Source organism: Colletotrichum scovillei (genome assembly GCF_011075155.1).
Source record: "Colletotrichum scovillei strain TJNH1 chromosome Unknown Contig00006, whole genome shotgun sequence".
NCBI lineage: Eukaryota > Fungi > Ascomycota > Sordariomycetes > Glomerellales > Glomerellaceae > Colletotrichum > Colletotrichum scovillei.
In genome coordinates, this window is record NW_023336264.1 from 4,359,178 (window position 1) to 4,372,212 (window position 13,035).

The 13,035-nt window shown below is 54.5% G+C and overlaps 3 protein-coding genes across 3 annotated transcripts; 2 read left to right on the top strand and 1 right to left on the bottom strand.

The window, feature by feature from the left end:
- The first annotated feature begins 377 nt into the window (after positions 1–377).
- Positions 378–2,217, top strand: HER10_EVM0000948 (WD domain-containing protein). The gene is made up of 6 exons (XM_035470712.1): positions 378–602; positions 656–709; positions 765–816; positions 867–1,382; positions 1,438–1,923; positions 1,975–2,217. Exons 1-6 carry the CDS (start codon positions 569–571, stop codon positions 2,147–2,149), a joined length of 1,317 nt encoding a protein of 438 aa, XP_035332102.1. The 5' UTR covers positions 378–568; the 3' UTR covers positions 2,150–2,217.
- Positions 2,218–2,586: 369 nt separating this feature from the next.
- HER10_EVM0000695 (uncharacterized protein) lies at positions 2,587–6,543 on the bottom strand. The gene is made up of 4 exons (XM_035470465.1): positions 5,757–6,543; positions 5,608–5,665; positions 4,770–5,476; positions 2,587–4,635 (listed from the first exon to the last, which is right to left on the bottom strand). Exons 1-4 carry the CDS (start codon positions 5,913–5,915, stop codon positions 3,697–3,699), a joined length of 1,863 nt encoding a protein of 620 aa, XP_035332070.1. The 5' UTR covers positions 5,916–6,543; the 3' UTR covers positions 2,587–3,696.
- Positions 6,544–11,087: 4,544 nt separating this feature from the next.
- Positions 11,088–12,393, top strand: HER10_EVM0002238 (uncharacterized protein). The gene is made up of 3 exons (XM_035471959.1): positions 11,088–11,722; positions 11,789–11,830; positions 11,902–12,393. Exons 1-3 carry the CDS (start codon positions 11,677–11,679, stop codon positions 12,102–12,104), a joined length of 291 nt encoding a protein of 96 aa, XP_035332255.1. The 5' UTR covers positions 11,088–11,676; the 3' UTR covers positions 12,105–12,393.
- The last annotated feature ends 642 nt before the right edge of the window (positions 12,394–13,035 follow it).

The window sequence follows — 13,035 nt, forward strand, 5'->3', positions numbered from 1 at the left end:
TGCAGGGCAGGAACCACCGCCTCCAGCTAGGTGTTGGGCGGTGGCGGGGCTAGGTGGGAGAATCCAGTGGCGCTAGTGGCTACAGCGGCTCATCAGTGTTCCTGGCCCTGACGGTATGACTCTTCGCCTTCTACAAGCGCCGGAACTCTGGGGCATGTTCTAGGTGAGGTGGACTGGCCTCAGGGCCTACAATGTAGGACTGCGCCACAGCTATTGCCCCGCCTCGGCCGGGGAGCTGAGGCTGATGCTTTTCGCGCCGAAATGTGTGGGGAGCATGTTCGGTTGAGCCCATGCCCGTTGCGTCCTGGCGTAGCAGGCGTCTCCCAGCCTTCCTGGCCCTTGCTTGCTCAGGCTAAGTACCTATGCAGCCAAATTTCAATCTACGCGCTGCGCGTCTTCTTTCAGAACCTCCACCTCGCGTCAACCTCCACCCGACCGTCGTTTGCGCCAGCAAGAAGAACTTTCCGACCATTGCGCTGCGTAGCTTAACACATCCAATAAGCCCACCGACCGTCCTTTCGCGATCTCACGATAGAGCGGTTCTACTTTAGTTTCGCGACTTTACACAATGGCGCCCGCACAAGTCGTTGACGATGTCGACGGTAAGCTTCACAGACGAGCTCCAATTGAAACGACAGGCTGACCTCTCTGCTAGTCGACATGATCCAAGAGGAGGACGAAGATCAGGAGCAGCGTCTCATCAATGAAGGTAGGTTTACAGGAGACTCGGGGCTTCGAATGAAATTTTGCTAAACAGGCTTTAGAGTACAAGACGTGGAAGAAGAACAGCCCCTTTCTCTACGACATGATTCTCAGGTACGGCAAGCTGACAAGTCGCAACTCCATTGTAACTAAATATGTGACAGCACCGCTCTCGAATGGCCTACACTCACTACCCAATGGTTCCCTGACGTCAAGGAGCCTGAAGACAAGAACTACCGAATCCACAGACTGCTTCTGGGAACACACACATCCGAGGGCCTCCCGAACCACGTCCAGATCGCCGAAGTCAAGATCCCCAAGTCTGTGGCCCCGAACCCCGAAGACTACAATGAGGAGACTGGAGAAATTGGAGGTCACGCCAAGTCATCAAATGGGCAATCGACCGCCGTCGAGTTCAACATTGTGCAGAAGATTGACCACCCCGGCGAGATCAACAAGGCGCGTTACCAGCCTCAGAACCCCGATATTATTGCGACTCTCTGCGTCGACGGCAAGGTCCTTGTCTTCGATCGCACAAAGCACAGCCTGCAGCCCACCGGCAAGGTCAATGCTCAGATCGAGCTTATCGGCCACAAGCAGGAAGGATTTGGCCTGGCCTGGAACCCCCATGAGGAAGGCTGCCTTGCGTCCGGTAGTGAAGATCGCACCGTCTGCCTCTGGTTTGTCTCGCCGTGTCCCCCAAATTCATCGCCAGTCTAACCCAGTCTTCAACAGGGACCTCAAGAACCTCCAAAGCGGTAGCAACATTCTGAAGCCCCACCGCAAGTACACACACCACACTCAGATTGTGAACGATGTTCAATACCACCCCATCGCCAAGAGCTTCATCGGAACGGTCTCTGACGACCTGACCATGCAAATTATTGACGTGCGACAAGCCGATACAACCCGCGCTGCAGTGACCGCCAAGCGCGGTCATCTGGATGCCATCAACGCCCTCGCGTTCAACCCCACATCCGAAGTGCTCGTTGCCACGGCATCAGCCGACAAGACCCTGGGCATCTGGGATCTTCGTAATGTCAAGGAGAAGGTTCACACGCTTGAGGGACACAACGACGCAGTAACTTCTCTCTCATGGCACCCTCAGGAGGCCGGCATCCTCGGCAGTGGCTCTTACGATAGAAGAGTCATCTTCTGGGACCTCTCCCGCGTTGGGGAGGAGCAGATGCCTGACGACCAGGAGGATGGACCCCCAGAACTGTAAGTTTTACTCCTACCCAAGGGACCATTCAGCTGCTTACACTAGGACAGTCTCTTCATGCACGGCGGACACACCAACCACCTGGCAGACTTCAGCTGGAACCCCAACGAACCCTGGCTCGTTTGCAGTGCCGCCGAGGACAACCTACTTCAGATCTGGAAGGTCGCCGACTCCATTGTCGGCAGGGACGACGGCGACTTGCCGCTTGACGAGATTGACCGATAGGCAAGGTGGAGTCTCAAGAATACTTATAAGTAGCTTTATTAGCTGGCTCGCCGCAACTAGAGTTGGCCAAGGTGGACGGGGAGAACTAAAATGGCGGCGACTAACTCGGAGGATGGCACTTTTACCATTTCGTTTTTGTCTTTTTTGGCGTCTGTGGTCATTTGTGGAGATAACTTCGGATTCCCAACATGCTGTCCTTTCAACGTTTCAACTGTCAACGTAGCATCGAATATCCTCTGTGCCGCCGTGCCTACGTGACATATACATTCTGGAACCATGGGACTTCGTAAGGGCATCAGCGAGGAAGCTAATTTCAACCGGCAAAGTGCGAGTTGCAGTACAATCATCATTTGGGTAGAGAGTGTTCACAAGGTCGGTTGAGCAGTCGGAGAGCAGAAAGACTTCAATTATGAGAAACTGTGACAAACTTCAAGTCGGGCCAGAGAGGCAGGCGCCAGAACACCATGCTGAGCTTTTCTTCTCTTTTTCTCCCTTCTATCACCGAAAACATATCAAGACAGCATAGGTAAACACATGCATTAAAATCGAAAACCGCAAAAGTCAGTATACTTTTGTCTTTCTCTCTCGCCACCCATCTCTTCAACATAGCAAGCAACAAAACACAGGGTCAAATAGGAATCGCCATTTATGCCTTTGACGCAATAGCAACAGCAACAGCAATAAACAAGACAATATTCGCATTTTTTCAGAAAGATGAGCAAAGATTATTTCAAAGCCAAAGCCAGCCAGCCTGCCCTGGACCCTGTTTCACTCCCCGACTCCCAGACGCTGCCGCCCATTTCCGCCGTATAGGAACAAAACCATATGTTGTTTTTAGTGTCGAGAAGAGAGAGAGAGGTGGAAAAGGGTGTACATGCCAAGCCAATCTGGAAATGGATATGATGATGTTGAGGAGGGGAAAAGGGGCAAGAAAGGCCAGGTGGAACGAGACAGAAAATGGTGGAAAATGTCGAAAGAGAAGAGAAAACCAGACACGATGATGATGACTTTTAGACTGGGAAAAAATAACTAGAAATATTGAAAAATCAACACGTCTCACACACAATGAAGGCCAGGTATACCCGTTACACTCCCTTCGCTATGCACTCCCCTTTGGACCGCCCAAAATCCGACCGTACCGCAACCGCAACGTCCAACCAAAGGCAAGGTCGGCCGTAATCAACAATCCTTAACTAGCCAGCCCTTTTATACTGACGCTTGTCAGGGAGAAAGCAATTCCAACAGTGGTGTCCGTCCGTTCCGGTAGTGTAACACTCTTTTTGTCTTTCCAGCCTAGCAAACTTTTTTTCCCGCATCCCTTGGTATACCGACAGCCAACCTCCTTCCAAGTGATCTTCCAAAACCTAGACACCCCCTTCCGTTGAAAGCAAGCGTAAGTCCTGAAGGTATTTGCCAATGGTCAATGCTCTATGTTCGTCTTGTTTCCGAAGCTCGTTTCCGCAGAAATAAGTAGGCCCTCAAAAAAAAAGATCCAAGGTGGCTGATGTAGCTCGCCTAGATCCCCGTGTTTGTAGCCAAGTGGTTATTTAAGCAGGAGACTTGCTCGGAGGCGCAGCTCCTCCGTTCTGGCGGGCATCGCCGCCGCTGACGGACAAACCGCCAATGCCGCTGGAAAGGAACGCAAAGGGGTCGTTTTCGTTTTGCGAGTAAAAGTTGTTCGAAGGGCCGGCGGATGCGGGGCCGTTGGAGGCCGACTGGAAGGCAGCCTCGGCAGCGCGGCTGTCAAAGGGGCCGGCGGAGTGGGATCCAGGGGCCGGTCCGAAACCATGCGTGTTGAGGGAGGAGGGGTAGGGAGCAGCTCCGCCACCAATGCCCGAGGGAAGAGCATAGGTGCTGGGCGGGCCACCGAAGTGCTGACCGCCACCGTAGCCGCCGCCCTGAGAGGCGAAGTTACCACCGGCCGAGGCAAAGGGGCCAGGTCCGGGCGTGCCGCTCATGGAGCCCTGGCTCATGCTGTAGTTGGAGGGAGGGTCCATGGGGGAAGGGTAGCCACCAGAGTCAGCGACGACGGCGGCACCAGCACGGCTGGCGCCGCATCGCAGACAGCATACGTTCTTAGCAAAGTTGTGGTAACCGCAGACCTCATTGCCACACTTCCAATCTCCCGCGCGGAACGGCACAACGCCGCTGCCGCCCATGCGACCACCACCGTGACCCATGTGTCCGTGGTGGTGCTGAGGAGGGGGCATCATGGCCGGTGGTCCGTATCCGTAGCCGTAGCCCATGTCGCCGGTGGGTCCGGCACTCACAGCCGGGAATGAGCAGCGGAAACACGCAGTTCGCCGCTGGAAGTTCGAGAAGCCACATGAAGGGCAAGTCCAGTCGCCAGGGCGAGGGCGGTTCTTGCTGGGCGGGAAGGGGGTGAGGATCTCAGCGGCGCGGTCCAGGACACGGCTGGAAGACGGAGACACTTCGATCGCCTTCTCATTAAGGGCACGACCGTTCATGCACAGACTCTCAGCGGCCTACGAAGGATGTCAGCAGGATACCTCAAAAATGCCACTTCTGGTGACAGTGTCCAGCTAAGAACGCCACACGTAGGTCCTTGATAGACACAATAGACAGTGTGCAGGGTACAATGAAGAAATGGCTGACTCACCTCCTCATGGGAAGAAAACACGGCGAAGCCGCTGCCGGTGGGCTTGTGCTGCTCAGGGGTACGGAGGGTCCAGAACGCAATGGGACGACCGCCAAACTGAGTGAACCAGCTCTCCAGCTCGGATTGAGTGGTATCGTGGGGCAGGCCAGACATGTGGAGAACCTTGCTGCGCTCCGACAAGAAAGCCCGCACATCGGCGCGAGCATCCATTGGTCTCGTCAAGACGTCGGGGTGCTCATGGGAAGGCTGCGACTTGCGAATGAGGCCTCGCAGAACGCGGGCGAGAGTGACGGCCTCCTCCATGGCGCGGCGAGGAGACGCAGGAGCCAGCGCCTGAAGGTGGAAAGGCAGGTTGTGCTTGATTGGAGCACTGGACTGGACCGGCTCCACCTCCAAGGCGGCACAGATATTGGACAGCATTGAGGGCCCAAAAGGCAACGATTCGGGGTGGTGTTGCTGCCATCTCTGATATTCGGTTCGCAAATCGAACGTGCGGGAGTGCTGAAGGTACGGGGGCAGAACGACAGCCTTGTCACGGGCCTCTCGGGGCAGCTGGACGCGAAGGTCCCAAGCATCGAGGGTAACGAAGACGAAATCGAGGTTTTGCGAAGTCAAGTGTTCGTTGGCAAAGGTGTCGAATCGGTTAATGGCATCGCGGAAGGTACCAGCGTTACGGACATGTTCCCAGGTCAGGGTCGTCAAGCTCGCTAGAGGAAGAGAAAAATGCCGAGGTCAGCTAGGGATTTTTTTTCACGACAACGTTGCTCGCGCCTCAAACAGGCGTCACATGGCGTGACGGGAAGGGAATTGAGGTCTCAAGCCTGGTGTGACTACTTACTGCACAGGGGTGTGATCGGAGTGTTGATGGGTTTGACAAGAACGCTCTCGCGGGTGATCTAGAGACAAGCTCGGTCAGCTCTGGGTTGAAGAAGCGAAGAGGGATAGCCCGCAAAAAAAAAAAGCTGGGGATGGATGATGCCAACTCACCTCCTCCAGAGACTTGGCGTCGAGAAGAATCCAGCCGAGCTCAATAACCTCGGCCGAGTCCTTGGTGACGTAGACTCCATGCTCATCGCAGGTGGTTGCGACGTGGATCACGACATAGCGATCGATGTTGAGCTGGTTACCAGCTTGGGAACCAGACATTTTGGCAGGAAGGCGACAACGTGGCCGATGACGAAAGGCTGCACGGTAAGGATAATGGCTAAGGCGATGCCTGGGAGAAAGCAAGCCGATGCTCCAAACAATTGTTTCCCACACAGCAGGCGAGTAGCTGTAGGTGTGTGGTTGACTCGAACAAAAGACGGATGCTCGGGGGGAGGGGACGGGAGTGATTCCCGGTTCAAGCTTCAGGAGAGGTGCCGAGCAAAGTGAAGTGCACAGCAAAAAAGACCGAAGCGGAAGTTGCGGCAACAAGCAGGCAAGGGCAGAAAAGGAGACGAGGAGGAAATTGACCGGTCCTCGTGTCGAAATACCTTTTGTCCTCGCAGCAACTCGGGGAAGGAGAGGAGGAGGAGGAGAGGTGGGAGGTTTCGGTAGGGGCAAGGAGGAAGGAACCGAAAAGAGGGAAAGGTGATGGGAAGGTAGGAGGGAAGTCGACCGTAGACGCAGGAGAAGAAAATTGGTGTTGGCGTGGGACTTGGGAAAATGCTCCGTCAGGTAGGGTACCTAGCTTTGCATGGTGCGTGCAGTGCGAGCGAAAGTACCTCCTCCACTGTCTCTTTTGCTCCTGGGGAACGACTCCCAAAAAAAGAGGATTGCAAAAAGCCCGGTGTTTACGACGGTACGTGAGTATTCGTACCTTACGGAGACTTGTGCATCCACAGGTATACCTATTTCTACACAGTAGACAGTGAGGCAGGTACCGCTGACCTTGCCTTTAGCCTAGGCAGTACTTCCCACAATTGGTCTTTCTTACCTGTCTTGCGTTGCCTTTCTACACAAGTACATGGCAACATCAACGAGTAACAAGAGACGACGACCGGCAGGAACAAAACAAGATGCTGTCCAACAATCGAGGGCGTGTTTGGTGGGCGCAATTGGTCCATGTGCAGCTGCAGCAACAGCACCCAACACCCAGAGCAGTACCGTACGGCAACGGGGGGGAGGCTTGGTTCAGTCAGGTACATGACATACACAAGTTGCCGGGCTTGCAATTTTGATACGACGGGTGGAGGCACCCCTGGTAACACGGTAAGGCGACGTGGAGGTAAGGTACCTTACCTTCCTTGCCTTGAGCTTAGGTTGCGACAGCAATGCGAGGTGTTTAGCACTTTCCATCATGAGATGGCCATGAAGATGAACGTTGGAAAAGTCTCGAATCATACATCATACGCAGCCATTGCGGTTGCTTGTGGAGAGAATGCAAGCTAACCACGAATTCTCTCCGGCAGGCACCCTGAGATCCCTCGCTCAGTTTTCTCCTCCATCACCATGGTTCGTGTGTATGGGCCTCCTCGAGTGTCAACCTCGACTTTGTTGTCTCGGCTCGAGTTGAGCAAACGATACTCAAGCTTGGAGAACGAAGAGAACCATAAGGGCTACTGCATAAGGCCGGCAGCCCTAGTGCTGCTCCTCGTCGGCGACCAAAGCCATGTGCTTTCTCAAAACTGCGCCTGTACACTGCAGGGACGGCTCCCGCGATCATGACTTTCACAGGAAAAAAGAGAGATGAGGTACCTCCGAGCAGACGGCTGCACATGACAATCCGTGCTAAGGTAGATCGTGTTCCCCGCGATGTCTCGTCTCATCAACCTGCCTTGCCTTTGCTTTCTGCGAGCTAATAGTCTCGGTCTAGGACCCCACGAGCTTCGTCAACTGCATAACCCGCCCCAACTTCTCGAGTCCCCTAACTCAATGGAATGTCCCCTTAGTAGGAACCCAAGCGCCAACAGATCCGAGGTGCCGAAGCACATCTGCTGGAGCCTTTGCTTTAGGTACCTTTCCCCTGTCGCACTTGGGAGCGGCGTCAGTGCTGTGCCGGAGACTGCGGCCGTGCTCGTTGCATCTGGCCTTCCTGCCTGGGCTGCCATGTGCGCGCAATGAACCACGGCGGAGGGAACCCAAGCAGATTCTACCGAGTAAGGTACCTCAGGTACCTCAGAGAGCAGCAGTACGGCAAGGGAAGGGCCACATCAGCGTCCCATCGCTTGACCCAACGTGGGAAAATGGGGTCGCGAATGAAATTCCATCCGTGCTAAAGAACGGAATGTGCATCCAAAAACCCACTCGTCATACCGCTCGCCTCATATTTGTTGGACAAAACACACACGCAGGCCACGGGAGGTTGGCTTCGATTCCCGGGGATATGGGTCTACAAGACGTCGGAGACAGCTTCAGCTTGCTTACCTTTTCGTAGGCTCTCTTCCCACCACTGCTGCAACTCTCACCCCCTTTGAACAAAGTCCATGAATCATCCAATGGTCAACTGTCCATTGGCGCTCGACAAGAAGTTGTAGACGCTGGGGGGCCGCCGGCGGTGACTATAACCTGCTGCTAGGCTGCAGAAACCACCACATTTTATGCACGGCAGGGCTCAAAAGTCCACTCTTCGACCACGGCGCCTTTTCCACGTTCCCTCGGGAGGGAACCCTTGGACATAGCCACGCTCTCTTGCATACCGGCTCCTTGCCGCCGTCGCCGGATGCTTGGATCTTCCCTATCAGCAGGGCCCCTTCTTCTCCCCTTCGCGTCTTCTCCGTCCAGCACGAACCCGTCACTCACGTCCCTCGCGGCATCGCCCTCGTCGGGGACCAAGGTAGTTGGTACTGCAACTACAAGCGGCACACTGCGTCCCAGTCGTGTATCGACCTCTATTGTTCTCCGGGGTTGCGCCTATGCGGCTTTGTCACACACTTAACTCCGCGACGAAGGAATTCCTGTTTTGGGTTCTGAGCATATCAACACATGCTGATGGATTGACCGACCAATTCAGAGGATCATTGCCATGAGCGATCCATACCTAACAAGCACAGTCTATAAAGCGGCACATTGATGACTACGGGGAACGAGAACAGAGGCGTGTTGGCTCGCCCCTATGCACAATCTGCTCTTCGATAACGGGGTACTTTGCTGCCGTGCCCTAAGTTCCTGTCGACTTCAGTCTCCGGATGCCTCCCCACCCTTGTTACTCTGCCTGAAAGCTGCGCTCACACACTATACATTGTCGACTTTTGTCGACTTCCACTCCCCAAGCAGCCCACCATGACAAGTCGCCAACTGGCCGTTGAGCATCGAGCTTTGGAGAGGACCAGTCAGTCAACATGAGCGTTGAAGAGGTGCCTCGTTCCACAGCCAAGTACTACTGTCCCAGGGCAAACAGCGAGCCGCAAACTGTCTGTTCAAGACAAGTTCAGGGAGCTTGCCCGTTTGAGTGCGTGTCGGAGCACCTAGGGGGAAACTGTCTCTGAGTACAGACAGTTGTGATAGCACGCACCCAGATTGCCCACTGAGCGACACCTCCCTGTCCACCACGTGGAGAGATTCAGCTAGGTTTTCGCGAGCTTGGTCAACGGTTCTGGGACTTTCAAGAAGGCATAGACGTCCATGGACCTAGCATGTTACCAGCCGGCATACACAAAATTCCTTCTGAAGGATCCAACAGCTTTGCAGTTAGCCCCCGTTGTAGCAGCAAAGCGAACGTTAAATGGCTCCACACGGCCATACCTCACTTGCCGGCACGCGCGAAGCGTCACCTGGCGCCCATGGTATCAGCCCACAATGATGTATCGTCTAGGCCTACCCTGTCGCTACTTCGGGTAGCCGTTCCCCAACGCCTTGCAAGTAGCATCGACATCACGGCTCGATTCCGATGGAGAGGAGAGCATCCACACACGTCTCCGCGGTCGATGGCGGCGTAAACAACACTGTACGTTGCCTACCGTGACCGGCTGATGAGTTTGCTTCTTGAGGCAGTTTAACAAGTCTGTCTGGGTTAGCGGACGGGGCTTAGTTTTGGACCAATCCGCGGGTCCAACGGCTCAGACCCCCCTTATTCAATACACTTCGCAGGGCTCAAGCTTCGAGAAGGTCGGAAGAAGTGTCTTAGTTCGCACCATTACCATCGGCCCCCATCTGCCACGGATGGGCCCTTGGAGCTAGCGCCAGCCCTTGCCTGTCGAAGGAAATCAGGCCCCCGGCTATGACCGCAACTCTTCGGCACCGGTTCTGTTACTCTATACAGTACGCCTACATGCACGGCAGCGTGAGGTCTCTTGAGTCGAGCCATATTAATCAATCGAGTCGGTCTCGGTGTCCTCGGACTCTGCCTTGCTTCACCTACCGGTAGATGGAGGTAATATCGCCAGGTCTGTCGGTGGCTTGATCGGCATTCGTATTGCCTTGTCGATCCAAGTTGCGTTGCGGCTGTGTTTTCGACTATGCCAACTGACAGCCTAAATCAGAGTCACGCCCAACGTCCCAAGCAGTTTCAACTCGGTCGTATGCTATTCTCGATGCGCCTCAGCCGAGATGAGTCTCATTTGTTAGACGGCATTTCGAATCTCCGATGGGAATTCAAAATGTGTAAAATTCATCCAATATCGTCCGCAAGCTTCGCGTGGTTATGTCATCTGGAGGCGAGCGAGCAGCTACGCGGCCTCCGTTTCAAGAGCACGTCGCGGAACAACACCGCGATGCTGGTCCCTGCTCGGGCCGTAACGATATTTGCATTCACTGGGTGGCTAGTCTTTATATACCACAACTCAGGTACAAAATCTCCGCAACTCAGCGCTTGTTAGCCAATTCCGTTATGGTTCTTTGCCAAAACTTCTTCTTCACCTAACTTTCGACGTTCTAGACGAAGCACGTGGATGCTTCGGGAGAAGCTTGGACCCTGGCTGGAGATCAGGTGGAGCTTCTGAATGCGAGACTTTGCTGCTCGACATAACATCGGTCGCCATTGAAACAGACCGGCGTCTATCTGTCACGGCTATGATAGCCTTTGACATCTCAACGAAACAACGGGCCGGAGGGCAATATCAGGCCTTTAGAGGGCCGCTTAGCTCTGGCTACAGGCTACAGAGAATTGTACGGTTTTGTTGATCTTCCAGTGGGATGACATGCATCAACACCAGCTTTGAAAGCCGTCTTGGCCATTATCCTTCGTTTGGAGGCACCTTCTTTAGGTACGCCTAGAGGTGTTCCGGGGGTTCACTCTGTTTGTTGCATGATTGGTTCCGGTTGGGGAGTTGGAGAGATGCATGTCTCAGGCACGCACCATCTGTGGCCGGCAGCAAGCCGGAAGCCTTGTTGGTTCAAGGCACACTGCGTCTCATTGGGGCGTCCCAATGATCGCCATGATTCTCAGCTCTACGGGCCATGGCTGTCACCGTACCCTTCTCTGTGATGGCTTGAAATTCTAGAATAACATTGCTTCGCCGAATTTCCGACAAATCTGCCAAATATGGATCAGACTGTAATCAAGCAAGATACGTCGGTCCAGGAACCCAAAGGCCTGGGCGGCCGGCAGTGAAACGGCACGTGCCGGTTACGTCATGTACTGGCCACCCATTCCACGTCACGAAGGGCTTCGCTCATTGACATTGGCTGCTCAGGTTACGTAGGTCGAGGGGGAGGCGTCAGGGCGGACGCGCAACCTGTTACCTCTCGCAAAGCAAGACAAGGCAGGCGAGAGCACGGCAACTTTTGGCCGTTCGCCGCGCCGCCGCCTTGCCAGGCACGCCAGGTTGTGCCTGACCCAGGCTGGGGCATTTAAGGTTCTCCTCGCCTCGGCTGAGGTTGACGTCGACTTGTTTTGCCAAATCAACAACAACCTCACGCACACTGATACTTCTTGATACCCTTACGTGCACGCAACTGAATCAGAACATTCGTCCAGTCCCATCGACGCACCAAGCATCATCCTCGAAGACTATCGCTTTCACTAGGAAAACATCAGACAAACAAAATGGGTGCCATTTCCGCCGTCTTTCTCATCCTCATCACCATTCTGGGTATGTCGCGGCGACGCAACGTTGGTTGTGCGGATAAGCTAGGAGCAATGCTAACATATACTACAGTGCCGCCCGTCGGTGTCTACGCAGTCGCTGGCTGTGGCATGGGTAAGTTGTCCAAAGTCCACGTCTCTTGCAAGGCGGTGGCCAGTTGGAGATAGCGCTGACCAGTTCCATAGACCTCCTCGTCAACATCTGCCTGACACTCCTGGGTTACATCCCCGGTCACATCCACGCATTTTACCTCGAATACGTATACTACGACCGCAAGGAGCAGGCGAGGGAGGGCCGTATCATTACTGGACGCGCGCCGGGTGTCTACAGCGACAACGTGCAGAGCGGCGGCCACGGTTACGGCACGATTGCCCAGCCGACTCACTAAATCGCAAGACTGTGTGGTTACCTAGGGAGGCTATCGGTGACTGTAGCTGCTGCGGAATGGTAGCGCGGCACATGCATGGCAGTACGGTACGACTAGGTATTGCCGGTGTCCTGGCAAGCGACATGAACATCATCTTTGGGAAGGGCGTTCACCTGGCGACAACGAGGCGGCAATGGTCCTTTGACAGTACGCAGAATGTATGAAGATAAACAAGAATAATAATATCATCAGAAACTTGACCAACGGCGTGCGCGTGCCTGGCGCGCATGCAGATGATGGTGCCAGATCTCGATTGCCAGCGCATCCTACCTAGTCTTGCCACCGGTGATTGTGAAATGATTTTCGGATTATGGAAAGTCGCAGCTCGAAGATGTTGAGGGATGCGGTTGAACGAGCGGCACTGTAGTTGCATGCGTCTCGCTTGGCTTCCAAGCTCGAATCAATGATGCCGAATCAACAGGGCAAGGCAGATGGTGCCATGTGGGCGGAACTTATTGATTAAGCCTGGTCGAGACTCGAGGGCCGCTATCGGGTCCACGACCTGGGCATCATTGTGATGGGACTTCCAATTTGCAATGTGAGTATCCGTCTGCAAAACGACTTCATGTGGCGTGAAAGTGGTGTTGACAATGGTCTGGCCACACGTAAGGAAGTCGAGAATATTCCTTTAGATTCGCTTCTCTACATCCACTCAACGTCAGAGAATTGCTCAAAAGTCGCGTCTTTTACAACTGCATTCTGATTCAACGATCGATACGCCGCCAGGATTGGACAGCGAGTGCCAATGAGGGGAAAGCTGGCGCTGGCAGTAGTGGTGGTGACTGGTCATTTTTGACTATGGCCCGGGCGTAGAGTTGGCACTTTTGGGCCAGTCGCCGTGTCGCTGTGCTGAGGTGCCGGAGGGTGGGACACTGGGGATTGAGAACGGAAG